The sequence below is a fragment of the Liolophura sinensis genome, chromosome 10, assembly GCF_032854445.1.
Source record: "Liolophura sinensis isolate JHLJ2023 chromosome 10, CUHK_Ljap_v2, whole genome shotgun sequence".
Taxonomy (NCBI): Eukaryota; Metazoa; Mollusca; class Polyplacophora; order Chitonida; family Chitonidae; genus Liolophura; species Liolophura sinensis.
Genome location: NC_088304.1, coordinates 24,984,558 through 24,999,138, shown reverse-complemented (window position 1 = coordinate 24,999,138; position 14,581 = coordinate 24,984,558). Strand labels below are relative to the sequence as shown.

Below are 14,581 nucleotides of genomic sequence, written 5' to 3'. Positions count from 1 at the left end.
TGTAAAAATTCTTGAGCCAAGACATAAAATTTTAGAAGATACTGTAGATTTCATTCTGTTTATAAAAAAAGGAGTTATTCAGTTTTACTGTTCTTTCTCTTGCATTTTGATACATTTTTGGAACTTGTGTAAAAGAACTACTGTAAATGAGTAGACAGATTGAGCTCACTGCACAAAGAATGAAAACCAGGATAAAGTAAAGCCACCAGTTCACCACTAGCACACTTTCAGCACACTTCTACCATTCCACAACAACACTGGTACATCTGCTGAGGGTGTTACTGCATTTGTCTGGTAATGTGTCTGAACAACTGAAATGTACAATCAGGCGACAACTGTTCCATAGGCATACCAGAGGTAAACCACTCACAGGCTTAAGCTGTTGGTACAGCAGTGTAAAATAAACTAATCAACAAATATTTTCTATAGCTTAAAAAAAAGAAAAAGAATTATAAAAAGGAATACCTGTTCTTTGTGGTTGTTAACAAGTCCATTATTTTTCTTTTAATTTTAGGCTTTTTCTTTCTTCACTTGGAATATTTATCCCAGTATGTTTTAATGTTATTTCTTTTCTTTGGATTATTATATATATATATATATATATATATATATATATACATATACATTTTTGTTTCTTTAGTTAAAGTTGAATTTGTGTTATCCTGTATGGAATGATGTTATCAAACAATTTAGTGTGCTAATTTTCAAATGTTATAATATGTGTAAAATGTTTTAGTGCCATATTTTAATTAGTGTGTTGTGAATTGTGGTGGCTTTGGTCTTCCATACATCGCCAGTTTGGTATCAATGTACCGTTCCTTATGTGCAAGTCAGGTGGAGGGTACTGTGAAGACATTCCTATCTTTATGTGTATAAATGAGGTGTATTTTACCTATTTTCTAATATATGTGTATCCACTTTATTTCGACAGTCTCTTTGTTTTTATACTCTCCTGATACTAACCACCATGGTAAACACCTTTACATTTGGAAAGCCTGGTGGATGGGGTTGGTGGGTGGGGGTAATACTTTCTCACCCAACACTTATATTACTTTTTTTTTTTTTACATATTTTTCTACATGTAATTTATGCAAATTAACACTCCCACCCATTCTACATGTACGTTTTTAAAATTATTATGTAAGTTGGAAAAATTGGGGAGATAAAAAAATAGCTTTCTGTTTTTCAGCTGGCATGGAAGTATCGTTTTAAGCCTTCATTTGAAAGTATAGCTTCATGCACCAAACCATGGTGGTCACCAATAAGTGACTATTAACAGTCAGTGTTAATGTAAATAGAAGTGCATGTACTGGTGTTTGTTGTTTTTTGTTTTTTAAATTTTATGGTTTGAAACCTTAAAATGAAATGTTGTCTATTACCTGTTAACAGTTTTGATGTTTGTTGCCAGTTGTCACATTTGTTGCTGATTGGTTTAGAGTTTGAATTAAAGAAACAGCTGGGAGCTAGAGTGCTGAAGGTGCATAATTATATTACCTGAGAGTAGTCCCTTTTTCATTCCATGAGTTCATTCTACAAGTCGCATTGTACGAGTCGTTACAGATGTAGATAAATGAAGGTGCTTTTGCCAATGGTCTGATACAAGAATAAGGTTGTCTGTCAGCATTCACTTCCTAGCTGCTGGCTTGTCTGTATTAGGTACCTGTAATATTTCATGACTTTTATTAGCCTATAAATCGTACTTTTTAGGGGCCGAATTTTTTAAGGATCATGTTTTATATACAGACTGAATGCTAGTTTCATTTATTTTCTTGAGGCTTGAGGAAACCTCAGCACCTGATCAGTTGTCTGTCCTGACTAAAGGCTGCAGCCATGAGCTTGTACACGTCAAGTTATTACTGTTCCTTTCTAATTCAATAAATACATTTTTATCCATGAAATATTTTGTTCCTTGAATTAATATATATTAATATTACCGGCCTCAATAGCACAGTTGGTAGAGTGTCAGTTGGTAGAGATCCATGGTCAATCCTAGGTCCAGTCCTAAGACCTTAAAAGAGGAAGTTGTAACTTCCTCGCTTGGCGTTCAACATGAAGCGGAAAGTGCAACGACTGGTTGACCCGTATCAGTATAATGGCTCGGGTGGAGTGGCTTACTTGCCTTCGGTAAGTCGCTTCAGTGAAGCAGCACTAGATAAAAGAGCTGTGGAATTCGTCCTGCAACAAGGAGGCACATTACATACACTCTCCCTGCGTCGTCATATGACTGAAAAATTGTTAAGTATGTCTTTAAACCCTAAGCACTCACTCACTCACTCCAGCATTATTCATAGATCCATGAAAAAAGCTTAATTGCCCTGATTTGATTGGATGTGATTGGTGTTTAATGCCTCAGTCTAGAAAAAGACTGTCTTTCGACAAACAGTTTTAAGGGTTAAATAAACCACAGATCTTTGGCAAGTTACTGGAAAACTTCTCATGTGTGATGGATCAAGCTACTGGAAGGCAAGCCGCCTCGAGTGAATTAACTTTATGTAAGACCACGCGAGAGGGATATCAATTGTTTCTGGTCACTTAGGCCTTGAGAACAATTTGGAAGCAGAATATAAAATACCCTTCACACAATTTGAATAACACTCCTGCAAACAGGAGTGTTAACAAAATAGTTAACCAGACACACAGATGGACAAGGAAGATGGATAGATCCATGGTTACACCCATACTCAAGAATTTTTCACTGTAAATATATGACAGACCACTAGGTTTATTTGGGCAGGAGGCCGTACTAAACCACCGACGTTCTCCAGGTACAACTACCTGACAAATCTCGAATTAAAGCCACCCGCCAGAAGTGTGAGATCTGGATTTGAACACACAACATCAATGGTCAGTGGCCTGATTGTCACAGCCAGCCAGCAGTTTAACCACCTGAGATAGAAAGTCTTTACAGGTTAACAACATGAACATGCAAAATGTTTACTGGACACAAAGTCAGAACCTGAAAGATGATATATAATTTGATCTTTGTTGGTGAGGAGGCATTCAACCATTCAAGCTGTAGGAGACAAGTTGACAGACAAGTGAAATGTACTGTATAAAAATGTTTATTATCACAGTTATGCTTTCTCTCACATCTAATCCCAATGGAATAAACTTTCCAAACACAAATATACAAGCACTTATCACTAACCACTGTCAACTTCATTAATGCTTAATAACTGATTCACCTGTGACACTAATATTCGATCAGCGATAGCAAAATAATAATAGCTATAATCACTAAAATATACTAATAATGGAAACTAGTATAGATGTACGTGCCTCTTGGAGTGTTGAACAACTTTTCCATGTTGGGAAAGTCCACCACAACGTTTGCCTCTATGTACTAGTCTGATGCTGACTGGTAACTTGTGGGATTAAATCGCAAACATACTATTGTCTACACAAAATACAGTTTGACAAATACTGTTGGTAAAGTTGCATACTATAACTATACTATTTGGAAGTATTTGACATTTTTTCTCGATACACATCTGAAATTGTGTGTAGTGCATGTTGAAAACTCACCACAGAACATGTTCCCAAAAACAGCATTTGACAATTGCAATACTGGAATGAAAGTCTTTTGATATACACAAAAAATTTAAAGAGTATATATGAGCAAGACAAATATTGATATGTACACATATCAAGTTCAAAAGTAATTACACTTAATACATGTGAAGTACACATGTAATTGTATTTAATACATGTGAAGTACACATGTAAGTGTACTTAACACATGTGAAGCACACATGTAATTGTATTTAATACATGTAAAGTACACATGTAATTGTACTTAATACATGTGAAGTACAAATGTAAGTGTACTTAATAAATGCGAAGTACATGTGTAATGACAAAAATGAAATAGGGCCTTAAAGAAGGAATATTTCAAATGAGCCATTGGTACTGATGATCAACAAAATTCTGAAAAACAATAGTAACAATTAAACATAAATGCCTGGCTGTTACCTGAAGTAGGATCACAAGACACCTTTCTGATGGGATCTCGGACACGGAAGTGTTTGATCAAAGTAAAGCTCAACCAAGCAATATGTAGAGTATATCTGTACATTTTTCATACAGCACCTGTATGGCTGTAAATGTTACGTGCCCAACAGTTACGCAGCCTGTTGCGTCTCCCCCTCCACTTGACTCTCAACCTCATCACCAGCTGTGTTTTCTCCCTCTTGAGCCTCTGCATCAGTGTCATCATTGCTGTCAGCCAAGACATTTCCTTGGGAGTTTTCCCTCATCTTGCGAGTGTGCTCAATCAGGGACAGACAGACAAAGACCCAGTTGTACATATGCTGGGCGGGGACAGACCCGTGCTTAGTGACTGCTCCATGAGGGACATCTGGGTGAGACAATATGAACCAATCAGATTTTTCGTAAGGGGGCGATTTATCAAGATAAGATATCAATCAGCAGTACAAACCAACATATTTCAATGGCAATCAGATTTAATAGCTGCTCTCTATTCAGATTTGTCACTGCTTTGATCTGAATGATCCTGACTGAATTAACAGTCGACAGGTTAAGGCTGAGCATTTCTTCAGAACTTGTTTGCAATGCTATAGTTAATAATTTTGGTCAGATTGGCAAACTCATCACATTCACGGTTGTATCGTCTACATTTTAAGTTTCAAATCTGATCACTCAAAGTATACCGGGTCCAATATGTGTATGTAAATCAGCTTTAACGAGTTCCAAAATCAAGGGGGGATAACTACTCCATACCGGCCCCCTGTATTACAACCAATCAATGACTTACCTTTAAGAAGATCCATGACCTTCTCTGCAGGAATTAGCACTTCACTTGCTGTCGGGTCGTACTCTGCTATCTTCTGACTCAGGTCAGCATTGATGTACTGGAAAGCAAACAACAGACATTTTCTACAAAAGTTTTCTGATGTGCACCACCATTTATGTCTTGTAATGTATTTGTACATGGGACAACTTGACTAATACTCTGGGGCCAGTTGTTCAAAAGTGTGTTAAAGCTTAAGCCAGCTTAAGTCTCAGTACCTATCTTATATCTCTATAATACAACACCAACTGCACTGATCCTAATTCCTCCACCTTCTCCCATAAGAAAGAACAACTTTCAGTGCAGTTTATGCACATGTTTAATCTCACTTTGGAGACAAAACTACACCCGGTTGGGTTGAGCAATTCCAGAGCCTCACAAAAACTGTGATTTTATCAGTCTACAGACAATTATGACTTCAGAATATGCTTGAATAAACACCATGCAAACATGCAAAAAGGTTGAAGAATTACAGTAAGTCCAGACTAAAGTAAATACCAGGCTTGACTGCTAATACACATCTGAACAACCAGGCCCTGGCATTTAGAATAAGGACTGGAAGAAACCTATTTTAGATGGCTGGAACCTGCTAAATATGAGGACAACTGCCACAGACAAGAGGGAACCTGCTAAAGAAAAGAGGAAACCTGCTAAAGACAAGAGGAAACCTGCCAAAGGCAAGAGGGAACTGCTAAAGACAACAGGGAACCTGCTAAATACAAGGGGAAAGTTGCTAAAGGTAAGAGGGAACCTGCTAACGAAAAGAGGGAAGCTTCTAAAGACAATAGGGGACCTGTTAAAGACAACAGGAAACCTATTAAAGACAAGAGAAAACATGTTAAAAGCAAGAGGAAACCTGCGAAAGACAAGAGGAAACCTACTAAAGACAAAAGGAGACCTGCTAACGACAAGAGGAAACCTGCTAAAGACAAGAGGAAACCTGCCAAAGGCAAGAGGGAACCTGCTAAAGACAACAGGGAACCTGCTAAATACAAGGGGAAAGTTGCTAAAGGTAAGAGGGAACCTGCAAATGAAAAAAGGGAAGCTTCTAAAGACAAGAGGGGACCTGTTAAAGACAACAGGAAAACTATTAAAGGCAAGAGAAAACATGTTAAAAGCAAGAGGAAACCTGCTAAAGACAAGAGGAAACCTACTAAAGACAAGAGGAAACTTGCTAAAGGCAAGAGGGAATCTGCTACAGACAACAGGGAACCTTCTAAAGACAAGAGAGGACCTGTTTAAGACAACAGGAAACCTGCTTAAGACAAGAGGACACCTGTTAAAGACAAGAGCAACAGTGGCTTAATAACAGGCTTAAAAAAACTGACACTTGTTACAAAGCATACGATTCAAAATTTCAAAAAAAAAAATGTTCAGTCAAATGGTGACATGGTGTAGTTTGGTGTGTGTGTGTGTAAATACTGTGTTTTCTTGCAGTTGGGTGCAAGCAAGGCAGCAACAAGAACCATATTTGATGTCTTTGATACGACCTAGTTGCTACCTTATGGAATTAAAATGACCTACTTACGGATTTGACATTAGTCCAGTCGTCAAACTCTCCACTTTCTGCCTGCTCCAGGTAAAAGATGGAGAGGACAGCCTTGAGGATGTCCTGTACGACACGAGGCGGCTCATTGTAACTGCGCAGTTCACTGTAGGATCGCGAGTCCAGTTTGGAGACGTTTTCCCGCAGTTCCATCAGCATGAGGCGGTCAAACATCACGTCAACTCGAGTGTCCTCATCCTTCTCAACCTCTGAACACACAAACAGTTTCAAGTGAAACATTTTTTTTCACGGAATGAACGTGTCATTTATCAACCACAAAATAAAAATAGTTTTCACAGACAATAACTGCAAAACCCATTTCCACAATTCAGTTTAATTCCAGAAGAGATAGACTTCTACCTCATTAAAATATGCTTCATTACAACACATGTTTCTATATCAACACACGCGGTCACATATGTGCCCTTTCAAGGACACATATTCAAGTTTTAGTGAAGAAAATCTCAGGTACTGAGGTGGAAGATCCTAGACGGAATAGAATAAAATGACTGAATAAAAGAGCCAGTTGCAACTTGAAGCCGCTGCTGAAACCTCATTGCGCAATGCCAAGTAGTTGTAGAGAAGAACCCACTATACAGTTTAGCCCACAATACTGAGGATGTTTAAGGCTGAAATATAGATGAGTGCATCTGCCAAACTACCTGGCACTGCTCTGACTGGAAGAGTGATGCAGAGCTGCTTACCTCCCTTTATTACTCTATAAACTCACCCAGGACCATGGTCTTTTCTTCTCCGGCCAGCTCCTTTGTGATTTCCCTGTGAGCCATCTGTAGGAGTTTGAGCATCCTCTGAACCTCTCGGTTCTCGTGTACCGGTAACTTCTTCAGCTCTCCGATTCCGATGTCTACAATGGCAACAGCTTTGCCGACCTCATTCCTCAGGGGAATGGCCAGGTGTCGCTCTCCATAAGCATCAGCGGAAATGGTCTCGGAATTGTCAACACACTTGAACAGGTAGTCTCTAGATAAAAACAAGTGAGAATGTGAATTAATAAATTTATCATTCATACCAGGGTGACATATCAGGATCATAGATAAGACATGTGACGGTTACTCCTCCATTTGCAGAATCGGGTATATTGATCGTCGTTTAATAAACGTTCCTTATTTCATCATATTGTCCAAAAATGTTGACTTTGCTAATAAAAAGAATACAGCATAAAAACTCATAAAAAAAAAACAAAAAAACAATAAACGTTATTCTAATTTTTGAAAAAGGAGGGCATGTAATTCAAGATATCCTGTGACAGGTGTTCTGAAGTGAGACCCATTAAGAACAATCTAATCATGTGTGTCTTGCTGATATTTGAGGCTGTATAACATAACAACTAACTGTCATTCTGGAACAAGTTACACGGCATCAAATTTTGGCAACATTTACAGGCCTTCTTAAATAGGAAAAGCCACTTGGTTAAAATTCATTCTCAGACTTATCATGTATCCAGATGGGATGTAAACACAGAGAAGCTGACTGAGAGTTTACCGATTTGTTAAGAGCTACACTGAAGACACTGCAATTCTCATGCAATATGTAGACTGCATTGTATAGGTATAAGCTTTGACACTTTCTAATAACATATAAAATGTTAAAAAAAAAAACCCAAAAGAAATGGACAAAAACTGTGACATGCCAAATAAAGGAGTGGGTATTCACAGGTTGGCACACACTTCACAGAAAACAAGACTTGCTACATTCCTATCACCTGTGATGTATATAAAGCAGTGACAGTGAAAACAGTGGCTGTGTTTAACAACTACTGTAATATTACATGTGCACATGTCTCAGAATGGTCAAAGAAAAAGAACACGTACGTATACAGCTAAAGATCAGCTAATCTAGGGTAAAAATCATTTTAATTCTATCAGTATTATTTATTCCCTGATCAAACAGTGGAGGCATCCAGGGTAAGGATAAATACCCTGACTCTGAGAACTCCAAGATGCCCCTATCAGAAAACTTAGCCATTTCAGAATAGTATGTATGCATGCATGCTTGTACTTAATTTTTAGTTATATGACGATGAACAGTCATTAGTTTAAGAGTAGTTGTGATCGCTAACGATAAGCTCTGCTACCCTAAGCCAGGATACAGATACCTGCCTACAATAATTGTACTGTAAAAAATGAGTGATCAAGAACAAGTCTGAATTACATACAATAAACAACCAGTTGTTGTGAACTACAGGTGTTCAATGCAAACATGTGAATGGATTGAGGTGAATTTAAACAGCATAAACATTCTCTGAAAACTCACACCATTGACAATAACCATCCTTGTTATTCCACATTTCCTTCCAGTTATTCATATTATTGGTCTTCAGAACAGAAAAGCAGTAAAACATAACGTAACTGCGAACGTTTCCAAATACTCTGTGCACAGCTGCCTAAAATTATCAAATTATCTCCCCTTGAGTGCACCAAGAGGGATAACTCCTGACATGCAAGTATGGATGGGCTAATATAAAAGGTTAATGACAAATACAAAAGCAAAAACTTTGCTTGTTCAGATGTTATCCCCAGAAATTTATTCCAATGTCTACTAGAAAATTTACAGAGTAACATTTACTTCTTACTCCATAAACCTCCTCAGGACAAGCTTTACTTCACTAACTAAGGAAATCACTAACATGCCAGAAATCCAGCTGTGCACACTAACAGGCTGACTATGGTGACCACCAGACATCCACACAGTTCACACTTGTCATACACTGATTGGGGGACTCGTAAAACTCTTTCCCGCTTTTATCAAGATGGTCCAAAGCTGTGAACTCATTCGTTCTTTCCTCCATTGCATCACAATTACAGTGTATGTGTGCTCATAAAACATATATGAAGTAGACATGCACTGCAATGTCACAGAAGAAAACGATGCATTCTGCTGTCATTTGGACCATTTGTGTAGCTTGTCCCCGAGTCTCCCAATAATGATCATTTAACTAGTTAAACAATGGTTGATTTAATTCTACAAAAAACCTGTCAAGCCATAGACAATAATACGGACAATAAGCACTCAAGGGGAGATAACTACCCAACTAGCAGTTTCAAGTACACATTACTATGCATGATTTATTTATTTATTTGATTGGTGCTTTACGTCATACTCAAGAATATTTCACTTATACGACGGCGGCCAGCATTATGGTGGGAGGAAACTAGGCAGAGCCCGGCGGAAACCCACGGCCATCCGCAGGTTTACTACGCATGAGCAAAACAGCTTATATGTGGGACAACAAAAACACATGGTCATTTGTGTCTATGCTACAACTTTGGCGTCAGACCAATATTCAGGTACGTTCATTCTTTTGTCTTTGGTTAAACACTATGTTTGAAGTTTCAGGTGTCTCAGAAATTCAAACAAATGGTAGAGAGTATGCTGGACTGAGTGTGAACTTTTAATTGTTACAATGCTTTAGCATAGGGACGCATGCCTTTGTTTATCCCAGCTAAGATCCAAGTGTGTAATGTGTGCTCAAAACGGCTCCTTGACTTTAGTACACTGTTAATAGTTGAGATCAAAGTTAAGTGCAGAACTCACCTGAAGAGATTGTCTTTACGCTCCAGTTTAGGTGGAGGTTCAAATGTGTGTGGGGCCCCCTTCGGGTCTGTTGTCATCATCTTCCGCAGTACGTAATCAAACTCTTTCCCGTCAGGCTCCACCAGGTACATCGTTATTTCATTCATGTGAGGACTGCGTCGGTAGATCCATGAGATGGCGCTCTCCGTGATTCTCAGCAGCTTTTTACGGATGTCTACATGGTGATAGGCAATGCTGAAGGCTTTAGCTACACCCTACACAGGAAAAGAGGTAAATGGATATCATATGCTGAAATTTATGTTCCATACATTGTGTCATTTTTTCTAGGGTTAGAATTAAAGTGCTCAATATCTGGCTCTAGTCATGACTATAAAAAACATGTATGTAGAAATGCACAAATTCAAAACTGATTGAAATAATTTTAAACTGAAAGTCATCGTGCAAATCTGTGAGACAGTCAGAGTTGTTAAGTAGATCTACGTGTCAGAGCTTTAGAACATTTCCCATCACCATACCAACATATTTCTTGCTCCACAGCAGCTATTGGATACAACATGCTCAGACAACAGTCCACATAAATCATGTGCGTCTTACTCTGTTATAAAGAACAAAATGGCTGAGCTAAGAAAATTTCCCTAGCTGTATGCACACCTAAACACTGTTCCCTTTTTTTTTTTCTTCAAATAACTAAAATGTAATGCCTGCATATTCATCTCATTAAAGCCACCCAGATCATACGATAAAGTGAGTGGGGTAAAAATTGGTCATCCTCTTTTGTCAACAATTTTAACTGGCTTACAGCAGTTCATTCATAAAACTCAGACAACCAAAGGCTATATAAACACTTGACCATTTTACTAATGTATTACAAAAAATTTTTTTCCAAAATTTCTTCAGTGTGCCGTTTATTTACAGTTTAATTCTTTAATATCCCTTCCATTGCAGTTTAACTGACTTTACAGACGATGGGCTATTTTGAACATTAAATGCTTTTTCTTTTTATCGCTTTCATCGGTAAGTTCGCACCTGGAAGAACTGAATCTCGTGAGTGATAAAGATGGCTTTGCTGTGTGGGTCAGTCAGTGTGTCTATTCCCATCAGCCCAAACACACGCTTCCGCCGATCCTTCAGTGGGACCACAATAAACGAACCTTCCTTCACCTGCAAAAACAAAAAGGACATAAACTTAAATAAAACTGTTTAAATAGAAATACAGAAATTAAGTGTAAAATTTGAATGAATTGTGAATTTGTTGGTATGTAATAGATAGGTTTGTCAACTGTTACTCTCAGGGGGCGTTATCTGGCTAATGCATCGCAATGTTAGATGTTCAACTACAGTCTGAAGTCACAAGTGCATGTACATGTACATGTACCTGACAAAGGGATAATAATTCTCTGGGCTGTTCCCAGTTTCCAATCAACAAAGTAGTATTCTCACTTCTCACTTCAGAAAAGAAATATCATGTCAGAAAGGGGATGGGGATATCATGTCAGAAAGGGGATATCATGTCAGAAAAGGGATATCATGTCATCAGAAAGGGATATCATGTCATCAGAGAGGGGGTATCATGTCAGAGAGGGGGTATCATGTCAGAGAGGGGGTATCATGTCATCAGAAAGGGAATATCATGTCATCAGAATTTTATTTATTTATTTGATTGGTGTTTTACGCCATACTCAAGAATATTTCACTTATACGACGGCGGCCAGCATTATGGTGGGTGGAAACCGGGCACAGCCCGGGGGAAACCCACGACCATCCGCAGGTTGCTGGCAGACCTTCCCACGTATGGCCGGTGAGGAAGCCAGCATGAGCTGGATTTGAACTCACAGCGACCGCATTGGTGAGAGACTCCTGGGTCATTACGCTGCGCTAGCGCACTAACCAACTGAGCCACGGAGGCCTATCATGTCATCAGAAAGGGAATATCATGCCAGAAAGGGGATATCATGCCAAAAAGGGGAAATCATGCCAGAAAGGGAAAACAATAGCTTGCATGTGACAGAGATTGATAAACAGTACCAATGCCTGCATTACTAATAACAATGAAAGGACTTCTGACCTTGCGATATTAAATTAACTTTCACTAAAACAATACATCTATGGTTCAGGCATATTTAAAAAGACTAAAGTGTAAACTGTGGCATAGAAACTGATTTCTTCCTTGTCACTCATGTAAGCTAAAAATAGAATACTTGCCGTGCGCTCAGGATTCCAAAACTGAATGTTGCCATGGTTACTGACACGTGGTACATGGATGGGTTTCCCAGTTTCAACCGCAGCAAAACTGAAAATGAGATTTATATAAAAGCATCTTTCATCAGAACACACTATTGGCATTAAACTTTCATTTTCAATGCTTGAACATTCTTAATTAATAAAGCAAAATTCATATTAACTTGTCAGCTTGTTCTGTTTGCATCAAAACACTTTGTGTGAGTGCAACACACAGACAACTCACCTCACACCAGGCATATCTTTGTAGAGCATTTTCCCAAGGACAAACTCTGCATCTTCGGGTGTACACGCTACGTAGCGTAGTGCTACATCTCCACGGCTAGGCTGAGTGGTATTCTTCTCCAACATGGCAATGTTAGCACTAATCCTTTTCCCGCCACCGTGGGATTCGGCGTCCTGCAAATTTTCCCATCATATTTTCAAACATGCTACGAAAACATTGGTGACATAAGCTAGCAGAAGACTTAGCTAATATTTAATATACTGTTACACAATTGTTTTGGGCTAAGTACAAAATTGAAGACATGGATTAAAGTTCAATCTCATATTAAATCAATTAAGACAGTTTTGAACAACCGGGCCCTGGTTTCTTGATTTTGGTGCAGTTTTATGTAATATCTATTTGGCATTTATATAGGATGGGAAGACAAGGAGACACATTTAATCCCTGAGGACATTGACAAACCTTGCTCATTACCGGACAAATTATAAATTAATAAAGGAAAATGAAATTTTGCAACTTCACTAGATTACTAGACTATGGAGGGTTTTAGTTTTATTTTACCTAATCTTCAATGACGCAGCTATTTTGAGAGACTAAGTTCCAGAAATGAGTTCAAATTCAAAGTCAGCTTACCGCAGGTAAAACCAGTCTACCACTGTCAGCCCCTTACTGCCACTGTCGCCGCTTTCAACTGGTGGAGGCAGTGACCTTACCTTATAGAGAGCCTGTAAGACGGCCCTGTAAACAGGTTCCATACTGACACTGAGGCCCCTTAAGGAGGCTGGTACCTTACCTATAGAGAGCCTGGAAGACAGTGCTGTAGACAGGTTCCATACTGACGCTGAGGCCCCTTAAGGAGGCTGGTACCTTACCTATAGAGAGCCTGGAAGACAGTGCTGTAGACAGGCTCCATACAGTCACTGAAACCCCTTTAAGGGTGAAGGTTGGGACCTTATCTTATAGAGAGCCTGGAAGATGGCCCTATAAATAGGTTCCATACTGACACTGAGGCCCCTTAAGGAGGCTGGGACCTTACCTATAGACAGCCTGGAAGATGGCCCTGTAAATAGGTTCCACACTGACATTGAGGCCCCTTAAGGAGGCTGGTACCTTACCTATAGACAGCCTGGAAGACAGTGCTGTAGATAGGCTCCATACAGTCACAAAAGCCCCTTTAAGGGTGAAGGTTGGGACCTTATCTTATAGAGAGCCTGGAAGATGGCCCTATAAATAGGTTCCATACTGACACTGAGGCCCCTTAAGGAGGCTGGGACCTTACCTATAGAGAGCCTGTAAGGCCCTGTAAATAGGTTCCACACTGACATTGAGGCCCCTTAAGGAGGCTGGGACCTTACCTATAGACAGCCTGGAAGAGGGCCCTGTAAGTAAATTCCATACTGACACCGTAGCCCCTTTTGGGTGAAAGCTGGGAGCTTACCTTATAGAGAGCCTGGAAGACTGCCTTGTAGATAGGCTCCATACTGGACCCTCCCGTCTCTCCAGCAGTCACAATCTGCTGCAGCCACTTCTTACGAGCTTCACCCCGAATTCTCTCCGCAAAACTTCTCTGTCAAATACAGAAACGCAGCGGAAGGTGAGGTCATGAAAACAATAACAATAACTGCGTGATAACTGAGGAGAAATTGACGACGAAGGCCGATTTTCTTTTTGTTTTTTAGATCTGCAGCCACATATACAAAAACAGTATCAGAATTACCATTCTTTTTCACTTGAAAAGCCATGTGTTATGTATGTTACATCAGGAAAAATTTAGTGTTCTTCTAAATCTGTCAGCAGGCAAAAGTTTCTTCACATATATATATCCTGACATATATAAACACATATAGATATGCATCTCATATTCTGGGACATAATCCACAGAGACGAAGAAAAACTCCAGCGTAAAGAAACAAAAAATCGGCTTTGTTCAACTGAGTATCAAAGAATCTGCTCAAATACTGGATCACGTTTGATGTCATTAATTTTATGTATATCTTAATTACCTCCACGCGGTTTGTCAGGAACTCCACAAAGTTATCAAAATTGTCTGGGCCGGGCATGTCTTCCACGATCATCTCCAGCAAATCACGGAACTCTCGCTTACTGAGCCGAACGTCAACATACTCTGAGTGCAGTTTAAGACGGTCACATGCTGAAGGATAGAGATTTGAGATCAGTTGAGATCAGTTAACTGTGATCATTTGAA

General features: G+C 39.1%; 1 protein-coding gene across 1 annotated transcript in view; it reads right to left on the bottom strand.

Annotated features, from left to right (window-relative positions):
• Window positions 1-3,051: 3,051 nt before the first annotated feature.
• LOC135477019 (EF-hand calcium-binding domain-containing protein 5-like) overlaps window positions 3,052-14,581 on the bottom strand; it is a 26,968-nt gene continuing 15,438 nt past the window's right edge. Inside the window, exons 13-22 of the mRNA XM_064757167.1 lie at window positions 14,379-14,527; window positions 13,814-13,942; window positions 12,376-12,548; window positions 12,114-12,201; window positions 10,938-11,072; window positions 9,912-10,165; window positions 7,087-7,337; window positions 6,339-6,565; window positions 4,775-4,871; window positions 3,052-4,357 (exon numbers count right to left, since the gene is read on the bottom strand). Of these exons, the coding sequence (XP_064613237.1) occupies window positions 4,122-4,357; window positions 4,775-4,871; window positions 6,339-6,565; window positions 7,087-7,337; window positions 9,912-10,165; window positions 10,938-11,072; window positions 12,114-12,201; window positions 12,376-12,548; window positions 13,814-13,942; window positions 14,379-14,527 (1,739 nt within the window). The 3' untranslated portion in view covers window positions 3,052-4,121. The remainder of the gene's footprint in view (window positions 4,358-4,774; window positions 4,872-6,338; window positions 6,566-7,086; window positions 7,338-9,911; window positions 10,166-10,937; window positions 11,073-12,113; window positions 12,202-12,375; window positions 12,549-13,813; window positions 13,943-14,378; window positions 14,528-14,581) is intronic.